This window comes from Ictalurus furcatus, chromosome 5, assembly GCF_023375685.1.
Source record: "Ictalurus furcatus strain D&B chromosome 5, Billie_1.0, whole genome shotgun sequence".
NCBI classification, from domain to species: domain Eukaryota; kingdom Metazoa; phylum Chordata; class Actinopteri; order Siluriformes; family Ictaluridae; genus Ictalurus; species Ictalurus furcatus.
This window is the reverse complement of record NC_071259.1, coordinates 13,727,559-13,741,501: the sequence shown is the minus strand read 5'-3', so window position 1 is coordinate 13,741,501 and position 13,943 is coordinate 13,727,559. Positions and strand designations below refer to the sequence as shown.

The following is a 13,943-nucleotide window of genomic DNA, read 5'->3' as shown; positions in this document are numbered from 1 at the left end:
AACAATTTAATTTAATTTATTTTGTTTGAGGTATGTTTCATGAAGCCAGAATGTTCAGCTATTAAACAAAAATTGTTTGTCTCATATCTGTGATTTGTTTATTTATTATGAAATAAAAAAGCCGGGATGAGCATCCTCGAAGGGTGGTGATTCCATAATTTTTGCCAGGGGTTGTACTATGGCGCACTTAGCCTGTAAGAACACAAACTTTAATTTAAGAACAAATTAACACAGTCTGCTTTTCTACAGATATGCATTTAATACAACTGCTCAATATTAGTCATGAAATGATTTCAAACAGCACAGAAATTACAAACCAGAAGTAGAGTTCCATCACACATTTTTCATTAGTACTAGCAGCAGTCACTAAGTTCCATTATTGTGTGTACACTCGTGTAATGTTATTATATTTGCCATCAGGGGCCTCTTGGTTTGGAATAGGTGGAGTATAGCAGGGACCATGGTGCTGGAAGGGGAAAAGACTACTGTCAGGGCTGACTGCTGCTTTGTAAAGCTCTTCTGATTCCAGCTGAAGCTCTTTTAAAGCTTTTGTCTGGGCCTTTAGAGCCTCTTCAATAGCTGCCATCTCAGCCTGGTGCTGGGAGTTCTTGTATCTGGACCATTCCTTAAGCAGCAGTCCCCTTCGCTCACTCTCTTCAAAAGACAATTGGGGAGGGCTGCGGACTCTGAAAGAAGACAATACTGAAATTATTTAATGCAAAAGTTCAGCTCCACCCAAACTACCTTTGATCTACTGAGAAAATTCTGACTCTGATCCACCTTTAAATATTGGGTCTTTATCCAGTCTGTACAGGATTTTGTGGAGTTTTTTTTATGCTTGATTTTGACAGTTGTAAGTTAATGTGGATAAATAGATGAAAATATTTTTCATTGTAGTAACATTTAGTTATGACCACTAATGTCTCAAGCACAACCAACTGCCAATAATTCTCTTTCAATAATTCTGTTTAATATGCAAAATATCCATTTTCATTCATGTTGGAGTAGACCCATATGACTTACTTTTTTCTGCAGAAACCAAACTGTGTTATTCTGAAGATTTGTATCTCCACTCCTTCCCATGTAATTTCAGGGAGCTTTGAAGTGTCAGAAGAATTCAAATACCATAAAAGTTTTATAAAAAATAGTCTATCAGTGAATAACAATTAATTCTGTTCATCACACGAAGATATTGTATGACTTCAAAACACTTGTAATATATGCAAAATGTGACAAAAGATGTTGCTTATTTTAACCAACAAAATCCTGTGATTTTGTTTTCTTTATTGTCCCTGTAAACTACATTTGTTATTTTTGTCTTTCAGGTGCATTTCCTAAGAACTTTTAAATAAGAGAAAGAAAGAAACAAGTAACCTAGATTACCACTTATAACTAGAATTTACATTAGTGGTTCTCAAACCTTTTCAGCATGAGGCCCCCCCTCGTGTATGGCGCATCACTTTGTGGCCCCCTAGAGTAATCAAATTTTTGCAGTTTAATTTTTTTCACACTAGGCTCTTCTGTATGAACTTTCTCAGATAAGAGACTACACCTGTATCTAAAAACTTATCCATTTTAAATAGTCATTTTAAATAAATCAGCATGTGGCTAACAGTACTGTAACACTAGTATATCAACAGATGTCTCTGTTTGGTGTGGGTCTTAATGTGCTGTGTATAATTGATTTCATTTATTAATATTTCTCATTTTTATGTACATCATAGTGTAAAGGTTCACAATCCTGACATACATTTAAAAAAATAAATAATTTTTTTTTTAAAAATTCTAGAATTTCTGTGTGGCCCCCGGGTACCATCCCATTCCAAAGAAATCTGCAGAGGTATTTAATGGAGTTCTACAAATGGCCATTCTGTGATGCCATTAAGTGTACAATACCCAAGTGCCTGAAACATTTACAACTTCTTCAACACCAGCGAGACTTCAAAATAGTATGTAATATATAGGGGTGTAAGAGAAGCTACAAGACTGGTCCTAGTTTTAGAAACCACATCTACTACAACCATGCAACCTATAGGGGCTGAGCATGTGCTGAGCCACTTATAACATTTGGGAATGCAACATGTGGCAAGTTCAGTGTTTCCCATACATAGGCTCTACTTGGGCATGGCCCACCCAGGTAGATAAAATCCAAATCCCAATTTTTCTTTTTAATCAAGACGCGCAATTGTCAGTTCATAATGAACACAAACCAGCAGACCGTCAACCCCCCGCCACTCAAGACAATGCTGCGATTCAGTTGGTATTCAACAGCAGCAGCAACTTTTTTCCTAACTCGTGTCGCGACGGACCGACAGCCGGCGCGCATGGTAGGAAAGTCGCTCCTTCCCACAACCGGAAGGCCTGTCATGATGGGGCGGAGCCGCCGACACAACCCCGGCCGTCGATTAGGGAGTCGGGCGGGAGAATTCCACCACTCAGCAGACGGGGGAAGGGTATAACAGGACGCTCTTCCGCCCGTGCGAATTTGAGCAACAGCTCGCATGACATGTGCAAGTCGCTTCTCCTTAATCTTCCCGATATCCATACTTCTGCATTTTTTTCTAATCGCTCTCTCTCTCTCTCTTTCCAGAAGACTCGGGTGTAGACGAGAACGCAGCTTGGTGAGCTCGCACGCGGCGTTTACCGACGGCACGAGAAAGCCCTCAAGCTTCAGGGAAGTCCCGACACGCCCTGGAGAGCGCTGCCACGCCAGCCTCACACAAACCCTCACACACTCACACCCCCGCGCACCTCCTCACTTCTGACATCACCCGAGTAAGAAAAAATAAAAGTTAAACCCTTGGTCACTGCATCCAACGTCTCCTGCGTGTCTGTGCTCCGCCCCTCACGGGCTATTTCCCTACACTCGATAATAAAAACACCACACTTAGCAGTTTGTGTATTGGATGCCTAAAAAAAAGAATGCTTTTTCACATTTAACATGTTAATGTTAAGCGTTATTTTAACTTACGAGGGTACAGTAACGTTAGTTGGTCTGACTAGCTAGCTGTCTAAGGTTAGCGCTAGCTTCGACACCGAACTGAACACTCAATGCAAAGTGACGTAGCTCTAACGTTATCGATAAGTTAAGTCAACAGCTTACTGATGTTGGGTAACATTATCAAGAGTGTACAACTACCAACTTTTGTGGATGTTTTATTTTTCCCATTCACCAGCTTTCTCGCTACCACCACTCGCTCTCTTCATTCACTTTCTAGCTCGCTCAACCACCACTGCTCTCGTTCCCTCTATCGCTCCACGCTGTCAGCTCGCTTTCTCATCTTTTTAAAAATGAGTCAGGAAGCCAACAACAAGCCTGACTTTACTTTTAACGTTATCAAACGAAGAGAGACGTCCTCCCTTCGTCCTAGTAACATCTTTGTACTCATGACAGGGTTGTATTGCTCTGATCAGTCTGATTGCTAAACTCTGTTGTGACTACTGCTGTGGACAGTCATGGAGCAGACACTATAATTGTAGCATCCATCATCCAAATAAGTACTGATAATACACTTAGTATTTTACAAATTAGAGGTTTTTTTACTTGATAAATGTGGGTGTTGATACGCAAAATTAACTAAACTGGTTTTATTTCTATTTTTAAAAATAAGGAAAACGATGGTGGGCAAGCAGCGTAATCAGTTTATGGCCGAATACCTCAGAATCTCCATCAATGGGCCTGCCCCTGAAGCATACCCCTACAGATAGGCCTTGGAAAAGTTTTTTTTTCCAAGCCAAGGAAAATTAAATATTCCAGCAAGCAATGACAACTGTGCAAACAGGAACATTTGAAAATGTATTCCATAATGTAAATAGCTATTTATTTTCAAAGTTATTTATTTTAATATGTTCATCAAAAATCAGTCTGTGTTTTGTTCTTTAATATATTTTGAAAATGGAAAATATATTTTAATATGTAGTTATGCATTTCTTAATAGTTATTTATGCTGACAGATAGTTAGTTATTTTGAGTAGTTATTCGTTTGCAATAAATAGTTCATTCATAAACCTTTGTTTGACTAATTTATTACAGAAACCGCACCGTCATATGCTGCGCATCAACCACCACAACAAATAAATTCTCAACCTGTGGGAAACACTGAGGTTCAGTTGACATAATTGAGAACAAGATCAAACTTGATGAGTGTACATGTTCACTGTACATTATCCTTTACAAATATCCTTTTATAGTTCGTTTCAAACTGTGTGCCAAGAACATATGTTTTGTTTTTATGTTTACACTGATGTTGCGGATGTGGAGAAGAATGCTGCACTGCTCATTTTACCATCTTTATTTCAAGATAGCAAGTTTCTATTCTGTCTGGTCAATGTAAGTTTTGAGTGGTCTTGTTTCTGTTTTTTTTTATGCTAAAAATGAGAAAACTAAGAAAATTCTGTCATTTTCTCAACCTCATTTTATCTTGTATTTTTCTTTGATAAGTAGATGTTTGAGATCACAGAATTTTAAGGAATTGACAGCCACAGTCACCATTCACTTTGATTGTATGGAAAGAAGGATGCATTAAAAGTAAAATTATGGTGTCCAGGAAGGGTTAACTAAGTTTTGTTTTGGCCACAACATTTTAACTTATGGGAACGTGATATGTCGTTCCCTCAACACAAGATCTCTAGGCCACAACTTCACATTGCGTAGACATAACTTAAGGACGCAGTTACCTTGACAAAATGATCTTGGGCCTCAAAATATTATCTCGCGGCCACAACAGATCACGTTCCCATGAGTTAATATATCGTGCCCACAACAAAACTAAGTGAACTGATCCTGGCCCTTCCTGGGCACCATAAAAATGACTGAGGCCATCATTCTGTCCAAGATATTTTGTCTCACCAAAGGGGAAAAAAGAGTCAGGTTTGGGATGAAATGGGTTTGACTAAATGATAATTGAGTTTTGATTGTTGGTGAAAAATCCCTTTAACTCAAAGGACTTTATTGTATTCTCAGTTAATCAACAGATCTGTTCAATATTTTTCCCAATTTACAGAAATCAGCAAATCCAAAACCCACAATCATTTTTCATGGAGCTTCAAACCCGCTTGATGTGAAAAGAGCCAGCATCAGAATGGATGGTGTCAATATCATGACTGAAGACATGGAAGTGCAGAGGCAGTGGAGTGTCTCTTTGCTATCTATTTCATGTTCAGTGTGACCTATCCAAAACCCATCATTCGCACAATGAATTTCATTGTTTAAACATTCCAGTGGCCACAAAAGACATTCTCAAAATGTACAACCAACTATCATAGTATAGTATACTACAATATTAGGGGCAGTGGTAGCTTAGTGGTTAAGGCTCTGGGTTACTGATCAGAAGGTGGGGGGTTCCCAGCACTGCCAATGCGCCACTGTTGGGTACCTGAGCAAGGCCCTTAACCCTCTCTGCTCCAGGGGCGCTGCATCATGGCTGACCCTGCGCTCTGACCCCAGCTTCCTGACATGTTGGGGTGTGCGAAGAAAACTGTGTTGTAGTGTATGTGAGATCAATAAAGTGTCATCATTATAAACTGTTGTTGATGTATATAAATAGTTTAGCCATAAACTTTATTTGTGGTTAATGTTTTAATGTCAGTTTGTACATTTAAGAACTTAATTTTGAATGCTTTAACACAAAAATTACTTTGTGTTTGTTGTTTGCATAATAATAATTGTTATAGGTAACATACTTCTTACACAATGCACTATTCATTGTTCCCCCCCTATTATTTGAGTGACATTTGTCATGTTTACAGTCATTGAAATTGTCCCCATTCTGCGTTATTAAATAATAGTTATTAATTAAAATTTTAATTCTACTGTGGTTATTTAAGATGTCAATAACATGAAATATTTATTTCACATATCCATAATAGTTTCAGTAATGGACAAAGCAACAATATAATAATTTAATCCATGAAAATGAATGAACCCATAAGAGGTTTTATACAGAACCTTTTCATAGTTCAATCAAATGGGTTCACTTTTGATTGAACCCTTAACAAAGGGTCCTGTCTTTTAGGGGTTCAAAATATGAAACACCCGATAGAACCCTTTAAGGTTCTATATAGAACCGTTTCTTCTAAGAGTGTAGGATGCAACTCCCTCCATATATCAGTCAAACTTGTATCCTTACAAGCACTCTTAAGTAGGGATGCACCGAAATGAAAATTCTTGGCCGAAGCTGAAACCGAATATAATGAAAAACGAACACGTTTTTTTCACGTTTTTTCCATTTATTTTGCCATTTTTTTCACCATTGCATAAATTAAATAGTCAAAATGTGCTTTTTACTATTTTGTCTTGCTTTTCCAAGAAAAAAATCAATTACAAAAACTACAATTTCAAAATATTTATTTAACACTGAACATTTTTTTCATTCAAGCAGGCATAGGCAACCAACAAGGCACTATATAACTTTAAATAAATAAATTAGTAAAATAAAAATATTTTTATGTGGTCATATTTGAGCCCCCCTTGAATAGCCTATGTTAGGCCTATAACTGACTGCTGAAAGAATGTAACACTCTGTAGCCTACAACAAAAAAGTGCATTAAAAAGTGCATTGACAAGAGTGCAAAAAATGGTTATATTCGGTTATATATGGCTGATTATATTCGGAATATATACCGCTCGCGTCCCCGTACACCTCGCGGAGTATTATAGTAGATATAGTATAGTTAGATACGTTAATGTTATGTTCCTTGATAGATTTAGTTAGTTTAAACTATAGATTAACTATAGATTAGCGAAAGTGCTTTTTTTTGCTATTTTCGGCCGAATAATTTCAGTTGCCGAACATTCGGTGCATCCCTACTCTTAAGCGTATTTGAGGATTTACAGTTTATTTTTTTTAGATGCATTTCTGCTCACCACAGTTGTAAAGAATGATTATACAAGTTACTGTATCCTCACTGGCAGCTCAAACCAGTCTGGCAATTTTCCTCTGACCTATCATTTCAACGAGGCATTTGCACCCACAGAACTGTCGTGCACTCAATATTTTTTGTTTTCCACATCATTCCACACTTTGTAAACTCTAGAGACTGTTGAGTGTGAAAATCCCAGAAGATCAGCAGTTTCGGAAAATACTCAAACCAGCCCATCTGGCAACAACCATGCCACGGTGACCTGTATCTGCATGATTTTGTGCATTCTGCTGCTGCCGCCATATGATTGGCTGATTGGATAACTGTATAGATGACACGCAAAATGGAGAACTGCATAAATAAGCAGGTGAGAAGGGTCCGCTGTCGTCATACAGTACAAGAGCGGCCTCTATTGTGGTGTTTGATTTTGACACGTGAGACTACACTCTGCACAGAGCGGGATACTTCAGAAGCCGACTTAAAACATCGACAAACGAAAAGGAGTGTTACTTTTTAGATGTATATATTTTTTCTTCAGTATTCTTTAATAGTTTATATATCATTTTATAAAGTACAGTACATTTTCATGGTACAGAAAGGACTGTTTATTTATAAACTAATTTATTGAACTTTATAAAGTTCAGCATTATTTTACTTTGAGTGTTATGTTTTCATTCAGTACCAATATTAAAAACTATTGGTTATCAACAGGTACTGACCAACTTATCAGTATCTGTAAAATCCAATATCAGTCGACCTCTATTTATTTATTCATAACAACACAATCAGAAAAGACAGAGCAAGTATGGCTTTCATGGAAGGGTGGGTAGGAAAAAGCCCCTTCTCTCCAAAATGCTTAACTTAGGTTCACAAAATTATATGTGAACAAACCACAAAAGTTCTGGACCAATGAGAGCAAGTTGGAAATGTTTAGTCATCATGCACAGAGCCAAGTTTGGCAAAAACCAAACACAGTGCATCACCACAAACACTCCATATCAACGGTCAAGCATGGTGGTGGAGGGTGATTATTTGGGTTTGCTTTGCAGACAAAGGACCTGGGAAACTTCTAGCTGTTGAAACAACGATAGACTCCACTTTATACCAGAATATTCTTGAGACAAATTTGAGGCCAGCTGTCCAGCAGCTTAAGCTGGGATGAAATTGAGCCATGCAACAGGACACTGATCCCAAGCACACTAACCAATCGACACCTGAATAGCTGAAGAAGAAAAAAATCAAGCCGTTGGATTGGCCAAGTCAAAATCCAGACCTCAACCCCATTGAGGTGCTATGAAGGGATCTTAAGACAGGTAAGCATAAACAAATGCCCTCAAACGTCAATGAATTGAAGCAATGTTTTAAAGAAGAATGGGCCAAAATTTCTCAAAACTATACAAGACTGAAACTACAGAAAACACTTACAAGTTATTGTTGCACTTGTTCAAAAATCTCTGAGACTGTCACACATTTAAAAGGCAATAAAGTGCAAGTAAAAACAAAAGCAGCGGAATACTGTGCCTTTCAAGTAACAAATGAGTAAAAAAAACATGAAATGGAAGTAATTACTATTCTTACATATGCAGACATTCTCTACAGAGGGTACACCCATTACTTAGCCTAATGTTTCTTTGCAAATAGTTTAGCTTTGAGAATTACAACGGGACAACACACTTATCAACAACAGTTTACTGGGCCATCTTTAATGCGCAAGTGATGTTGAAATGAGAGCTGTTACCATCTGTATTGGCCCTTCAGGTGCTTTGCCAAATTAGTGGTGTTAGCACCTTTTGTTAGTACTGCTCTGTAGCAGCTAGGGCTGCACAATTAATCGAATATCGATCGCGATTACGATTTTGACTGCCCACAATTAAATGAACATGATCGACTGCGATATTCTGTGATGGATTGGCACCCTGTCCAGGGTGTACCCCGCCTTGTGCCCGATGCTCCCTGGGATAGGCTCCAGGTTCCCCCGCGACCCTGAAGAAGGAGTAAGTGGTAGAAGCTGGATGGATGGATGGACTGCGATATTGACGTTTAAAGTTCGTCCTCCGCTCATAGAAAACTCAGCTGCAGATCAAATCAAGCGCTTCCTACACTAAAGCCAATCACATAGAGCGGCGCAGGGATGACGTCATTTTGTAGTGCCAAAACCCCAAAACGGAATTAGCATTTTAGCCCTCGAGCTGCTAGCTTTGCTTCGAGCTCCAGCGCTTGCACGAGGGGAAATCATGAAATTAGCACGATGCTAAATAGCACTTCAGAGGTTGTCGGGGACATTAAACCTCATCACGCCGAACAGGAAAAAAAACTTTGCAGATAAACTCGGGGCTCTACAGTACGACCATTTCACTCGCATTTGTGACCGAAAAGTACCTTGTGCGACTGTGAATACATATTTATTCGCACCGGTGCGAGTGACCTGTTCGGAGTTGTATAATACAATCATACTTTCACACTGCTTTTCATCTCCTCAGTAAACCGAACAAGTGTTTAAATACTACAGAGAAGCCATTATGATGACGAGTAACACTGAATATGTGCTTCAACTTCCTGATCTCACAAACCGCCATCTTTTATTGATCCCGCAAAATAACCTGAACTTTCACCTGCTAGTGTAGAGACAGCTGCTTCACGCGGAGTAAATTAATAATAATGCTACAAGCAGGGTTTAATTCAAAATTCTTTATTAAATAATTCCTCACCAATCATAATCAAGAGAAGCAACTGTTCAGTCTGTAAACATACAGTACACTGCCACTCTCCTTTCACTAACTCTAATTCACTTCATTTAAACTCACGGTTGCCAGATATCACTAGAAAAGTCAACTCCAGTTCCCATGTTTTGATTTAATCCCCCAAAACACAATATTATCAGCAGACGTGGACACTGTACTGGGGGAACCAATCTAAAACTGATAAACAAAAACTACTAAAATATATAGACAGAAAATGTGCTTAGTTGTAAATAAATCATTTAATATAAAAATTGATATTATAATAACTTCATAAAATATAAATAAAATGAGAAATGAAAACGTTTAATTACTATGAGTTGCATTTAATATCAATTTGACATTAAGCTTAGTTCGCTATTTCCAGAGAAGTCTATTAGCCTTTTTCCGAATATGGATAATTTCTGTGTTAGTCTACTTTTAATTAGGACTCTCCATTGTTTAAGATATTTAAAAATAAATATTTTATGCTTGTTTATTTATCAATTAACCAACAGTATCTCATTGCTATTATTTTAATTCAATTAACAGTGACCATGAGCAGAGAGCTTACATTTAACTGTTTATGAAAGACTTCCTGATTAAAGTTTAAATAAAAAAGATTGATATCTGGATCATATCAGAAAATATTAAATTTAGTTTATCAGAAGGTAAATTAATGTGTCATGGCTAACACTATGTTCCTAAATTCTGTCATAATTGACCAGCTCAAGTTTTCTCATGCCTACTTGTGTGTTATATTGTGGCATGAGAAAACTTAATAAATGTGAAAGTGCAATAAAAATATGTTGTCACTAAAATCAATTAATAATCGTGATAAATAATCACGATCTCAATATTGATCAAAATAATCGGGATTATCATTTTGGCCATAATCGTGTAGCCCTAGTAGCAGCGCTTGCATATTGGCTTGCTTGTGTCCTTTGCCTTTCCGTGTTCATTTGCCTCAAATCCGAAATATTTCCAAATAGCACTCTTGCAGTTTTCTTTATTCACCAACACCGGTCACGGAGGCTCTGCACTTGCCATCCTTCTAACATCATAACAAAACACTATTAAACTAGAGTGAATGAGATGAGTGATGAGAAGACTGTGAGTGAGAGGGGGTGGGGTTATGAAATGGAATAATGAGTCCCTGAACAAGGGGGGGGGGGTCATGGGGGGCACATGGTTACATGTAATTTTCCACTGCAAGGACAATCAGCTGTCCTTCCTGTCTCCCTGTAGCACTGTCTTAGCCATCTTACATTACAGACATTGCAGTTTATTGCTCTGCCCACATCTGCAGTCCTTATGCCTCCCTGCAGCAGGCCTATGACATGTTCATGCAGGTGGGCAGGCACCCTCGACATCTTTCTTCTGGTGTTTTTCAGAGTCAGTAGAAAGGTCTCTTTAGTGTCCTAAGTTATTGTAACTGTGACCTTATATGCCTACCGCCTATGCCTTAAGGACTGTTCCATGTGTACATGTGCAATAATTGTTTATGGTTCATTGAACAACATGAAAAACATTGTTAAACCCTTTCCAATAAAGATATGTAAAGCTTATTTGGATTTTACAAAATTATCTTTAAAATACAGTCTCCTGAAAAGGGGACGTTACTTTTAGCCGAGTATATATTTCTTTTAGCAAAAGGGATTTTGAGTCTTGCCGATTTTTCCATAAAATGAGAAAATAAATCCTGAAGTGCATGTTGTTTATGTCCAGTGATCTTGTTTGCCTGATTAATTACTTGTGAAAGTTGATTCTTCTGCTTAAGTGTTAGATTTCCATGAAACAATGTTATATGTAAGAATACTTTCAATCACAGATCTATAAACCATGGTTAAAGTATTTGTGCTAATGTTAAAACTCCTCAATTTCCTAAGAAGACTATGGATGGATTCTACATGACTTTGGAAATTGAGTTCATCATAAATAATTGTTCCTAAATACTTAAACTTTGAGACCCGCTCTACCTTTTTTCCCTTTATACTAACTGGATTATATACAAGGCCTGTATTTCCCATTCCCACTTCCCATTGTTTGGTTTCCCAATCATAGTTCTTTTGTCTTTTCAATATAAAGGTGTAAAAAAAAAAAAAAAAAAAAAAACTATTGACAAACCAAAGAACCAGACTGTCAATATACTCAAAATATGAGGAGCTGTTAATTTCCTTCTGAAAGGAAACCAAAGCCATATCAGCAACATACTTTATAAGGGAAACGTTACTGTCATCACACTGCAGTTCACTGATGTATACAGAGAACAACATAGGAGACAATACACATCCTTGCCGTACCCCAGAATTTAGGACCAAACAATCAGACATGATGTTATTAATACAAACTCTCTGAGGCCGATCTTTTAGGAATTCCTTAATCCATAGAATCATTCAACTACTAACAACTAAATCACATAGGTACTTTAAAAGAAGATGAGACTGAACAGCATTAAAGGCAGAGGGAAAAGTCCATAAAGAGAATTCTGACATAAGCATTTTTTTAATCTAGATAACTTAACTTTATTTAAGAGAGTGAGAGGTGTCCACAGTGCTCCGATTAGCTTGGTAGACAAATTGTAAGGGATCAATGAATCTCCCAATTTGAGAGGACAGTTCTTTACACACTATAGAGGGGACAGTTCTTCACATACTATACGCGCCATACATTTGCAAAGAACTGATATAAGAGCAATGGGTTGAAAGTCATTAAAAGATTTTGCATAAGGTGTCTAAGGCACTGGAATTACAGTGGTATTCTTCCAGGCCAGTGGTACATTGGCTCATCTCCTGTTTTATTGGGGAGAAAAAGACTTCTCTTTTGGCATATTTTTGGTTGATAACTCATACTTGTGTACTACAATGTTATGCTGAGGCAGTAGCGGAGCTATAAGGGCCTGGGCACACCCATTTGGTGGCCTGGCCCACCCAAAAAGCACTCTTGTAGTTAGGAATTAACATTAGTGACGATGCTCAGGAACCAGTGTAAACTTATCCCTGAAATTTTCATTTTTGAGAATTTTATTAATGGTTCTGATTTTTTTTTTTTTTTAATCATAAAACCAAACCCAGTAATATAAAAATCCTATGTTTTTAAATGCAATAAAATTAATAAGCATATGTTTTTTTTTTAATCCCTAACAAGTTCAAAACAAATTATACTAAAAAGCACAACAAGAAAAAAAAATATTTTATTTAATGTGATATATATATATATATATATATATATATAATATAATTCAAATATACACATTTCATATTCAAATACTTTTGTATTTGTATATGAAAGCCATACTTTCTGGCTTTGTGAATTGCTCTTAGAAGAAAAAAGTTAAGATTCTTAAAATTAGGACTAGCACACCAAATTTAAACCTCTCTCCTAAATTGGTTAGGAGCTTTTGGATGGAAGCGTTTGTGTTACTGCAACCCCATAATTCAGCAGCAAATAAGGTATGGATTTATATTACCTGATCTCATCAAAGCACTTGGCTGGAGGTATAAAGTCTTCTATAGGAATAAGCTCGGGTGGGATTTTCTCAAGCTTCTTCACCTTTTTCTTCAGACGCTCTTTTACCATAAGATCACGGCGCGGGTCAACCTTTTTCTTTTTCTTCGGCTCCGCTCTGTTCAGGATGATAACAGAAGCCGAATTGGAATCGTAACTAAAAGCGTATTTAATTTAACATCACCTCACTGACCTTAAAGGAACCGAAGTCTTCAGTGAAATCACTGAGGTCATCCAGTGGCTGTGTCTTACAGAGCATACAGGCCTGCATCCGAGGACAGATCTAGAAATAAATGTGTAACGGATATCAACAACTTCAAATAAGAGGACACCATACATACACATTCTCATACAACTAGGCTATCTAAAAAGCTAACTCAGAATACTTACGCCACGTAGGCATGGCACGGGGGACGTTCTTTAAAACTATCGCTCAAAATTACACTAAACAAAACATTTTGTTTAATTGGTAGATTTTGCTTAACCCAAGCAATTATTACAGCTTCAGGTATTTCCGAAACAATGTACGGAGCGTATACAGAAAACTATTCTCCGGTCAGCCTACTTGCTAGCATGCTAACTACTTAAGCACGCCTTAATGAATTGTGGAAAGGAAAAAAAAAACATACCCTGTTAATGATACCGGTCTTGTAAGCATCTGCATGACCATTCGACAAACAATCTTTGACATCGCTAATTTCAGAAACATATGAACATTACTGAAAGTAGAACGCAAGTTACTCGTTTCTTTGACGTCTTACAGCGAATGGTAAGGGTATATGCAGGTAAGTTCTTACAAACGCAGTTTCGATTTTTTTAAACATTCTATACAAATTAAATGTTTGCAAAATATTAGGT

The 13,943-nt window shown here is 37.4% G+C and overlaps 1 protein-coding gene across 1 annotated transcript; it reads right to left on the bottom strand.

Moving 5' to 3' along the window:
- Window positions 1–236: 236 nt before the first annotated feature.
- On the bottom strand, window positions 237–13,871 carry mrpl40 (mitochondrial ribosomal protein L40). Its single transcript, XM_053624808.1, has 4 exons — window positions 13,715–13,871; window positions 13,279–13,368; window positions 13,048–13,203; window positions 237–686 (listed from the first exon to the last, which is right to left on the bottom strand). The coding sequence occupies exons 1-4, from the start codon at window positions 13,792–13,794 to the stop codon at window positions 377–379; spliced, it is 636 nt and encodes a 211-aa protein (XP_053480783.1). The 5' UTR covers window positions 13,795–13,871; the 3' UTR covers window positions 237–376.
- Between the last annotated feature and the right edge of the window lie 72 nt (window positions 13,872–13,943).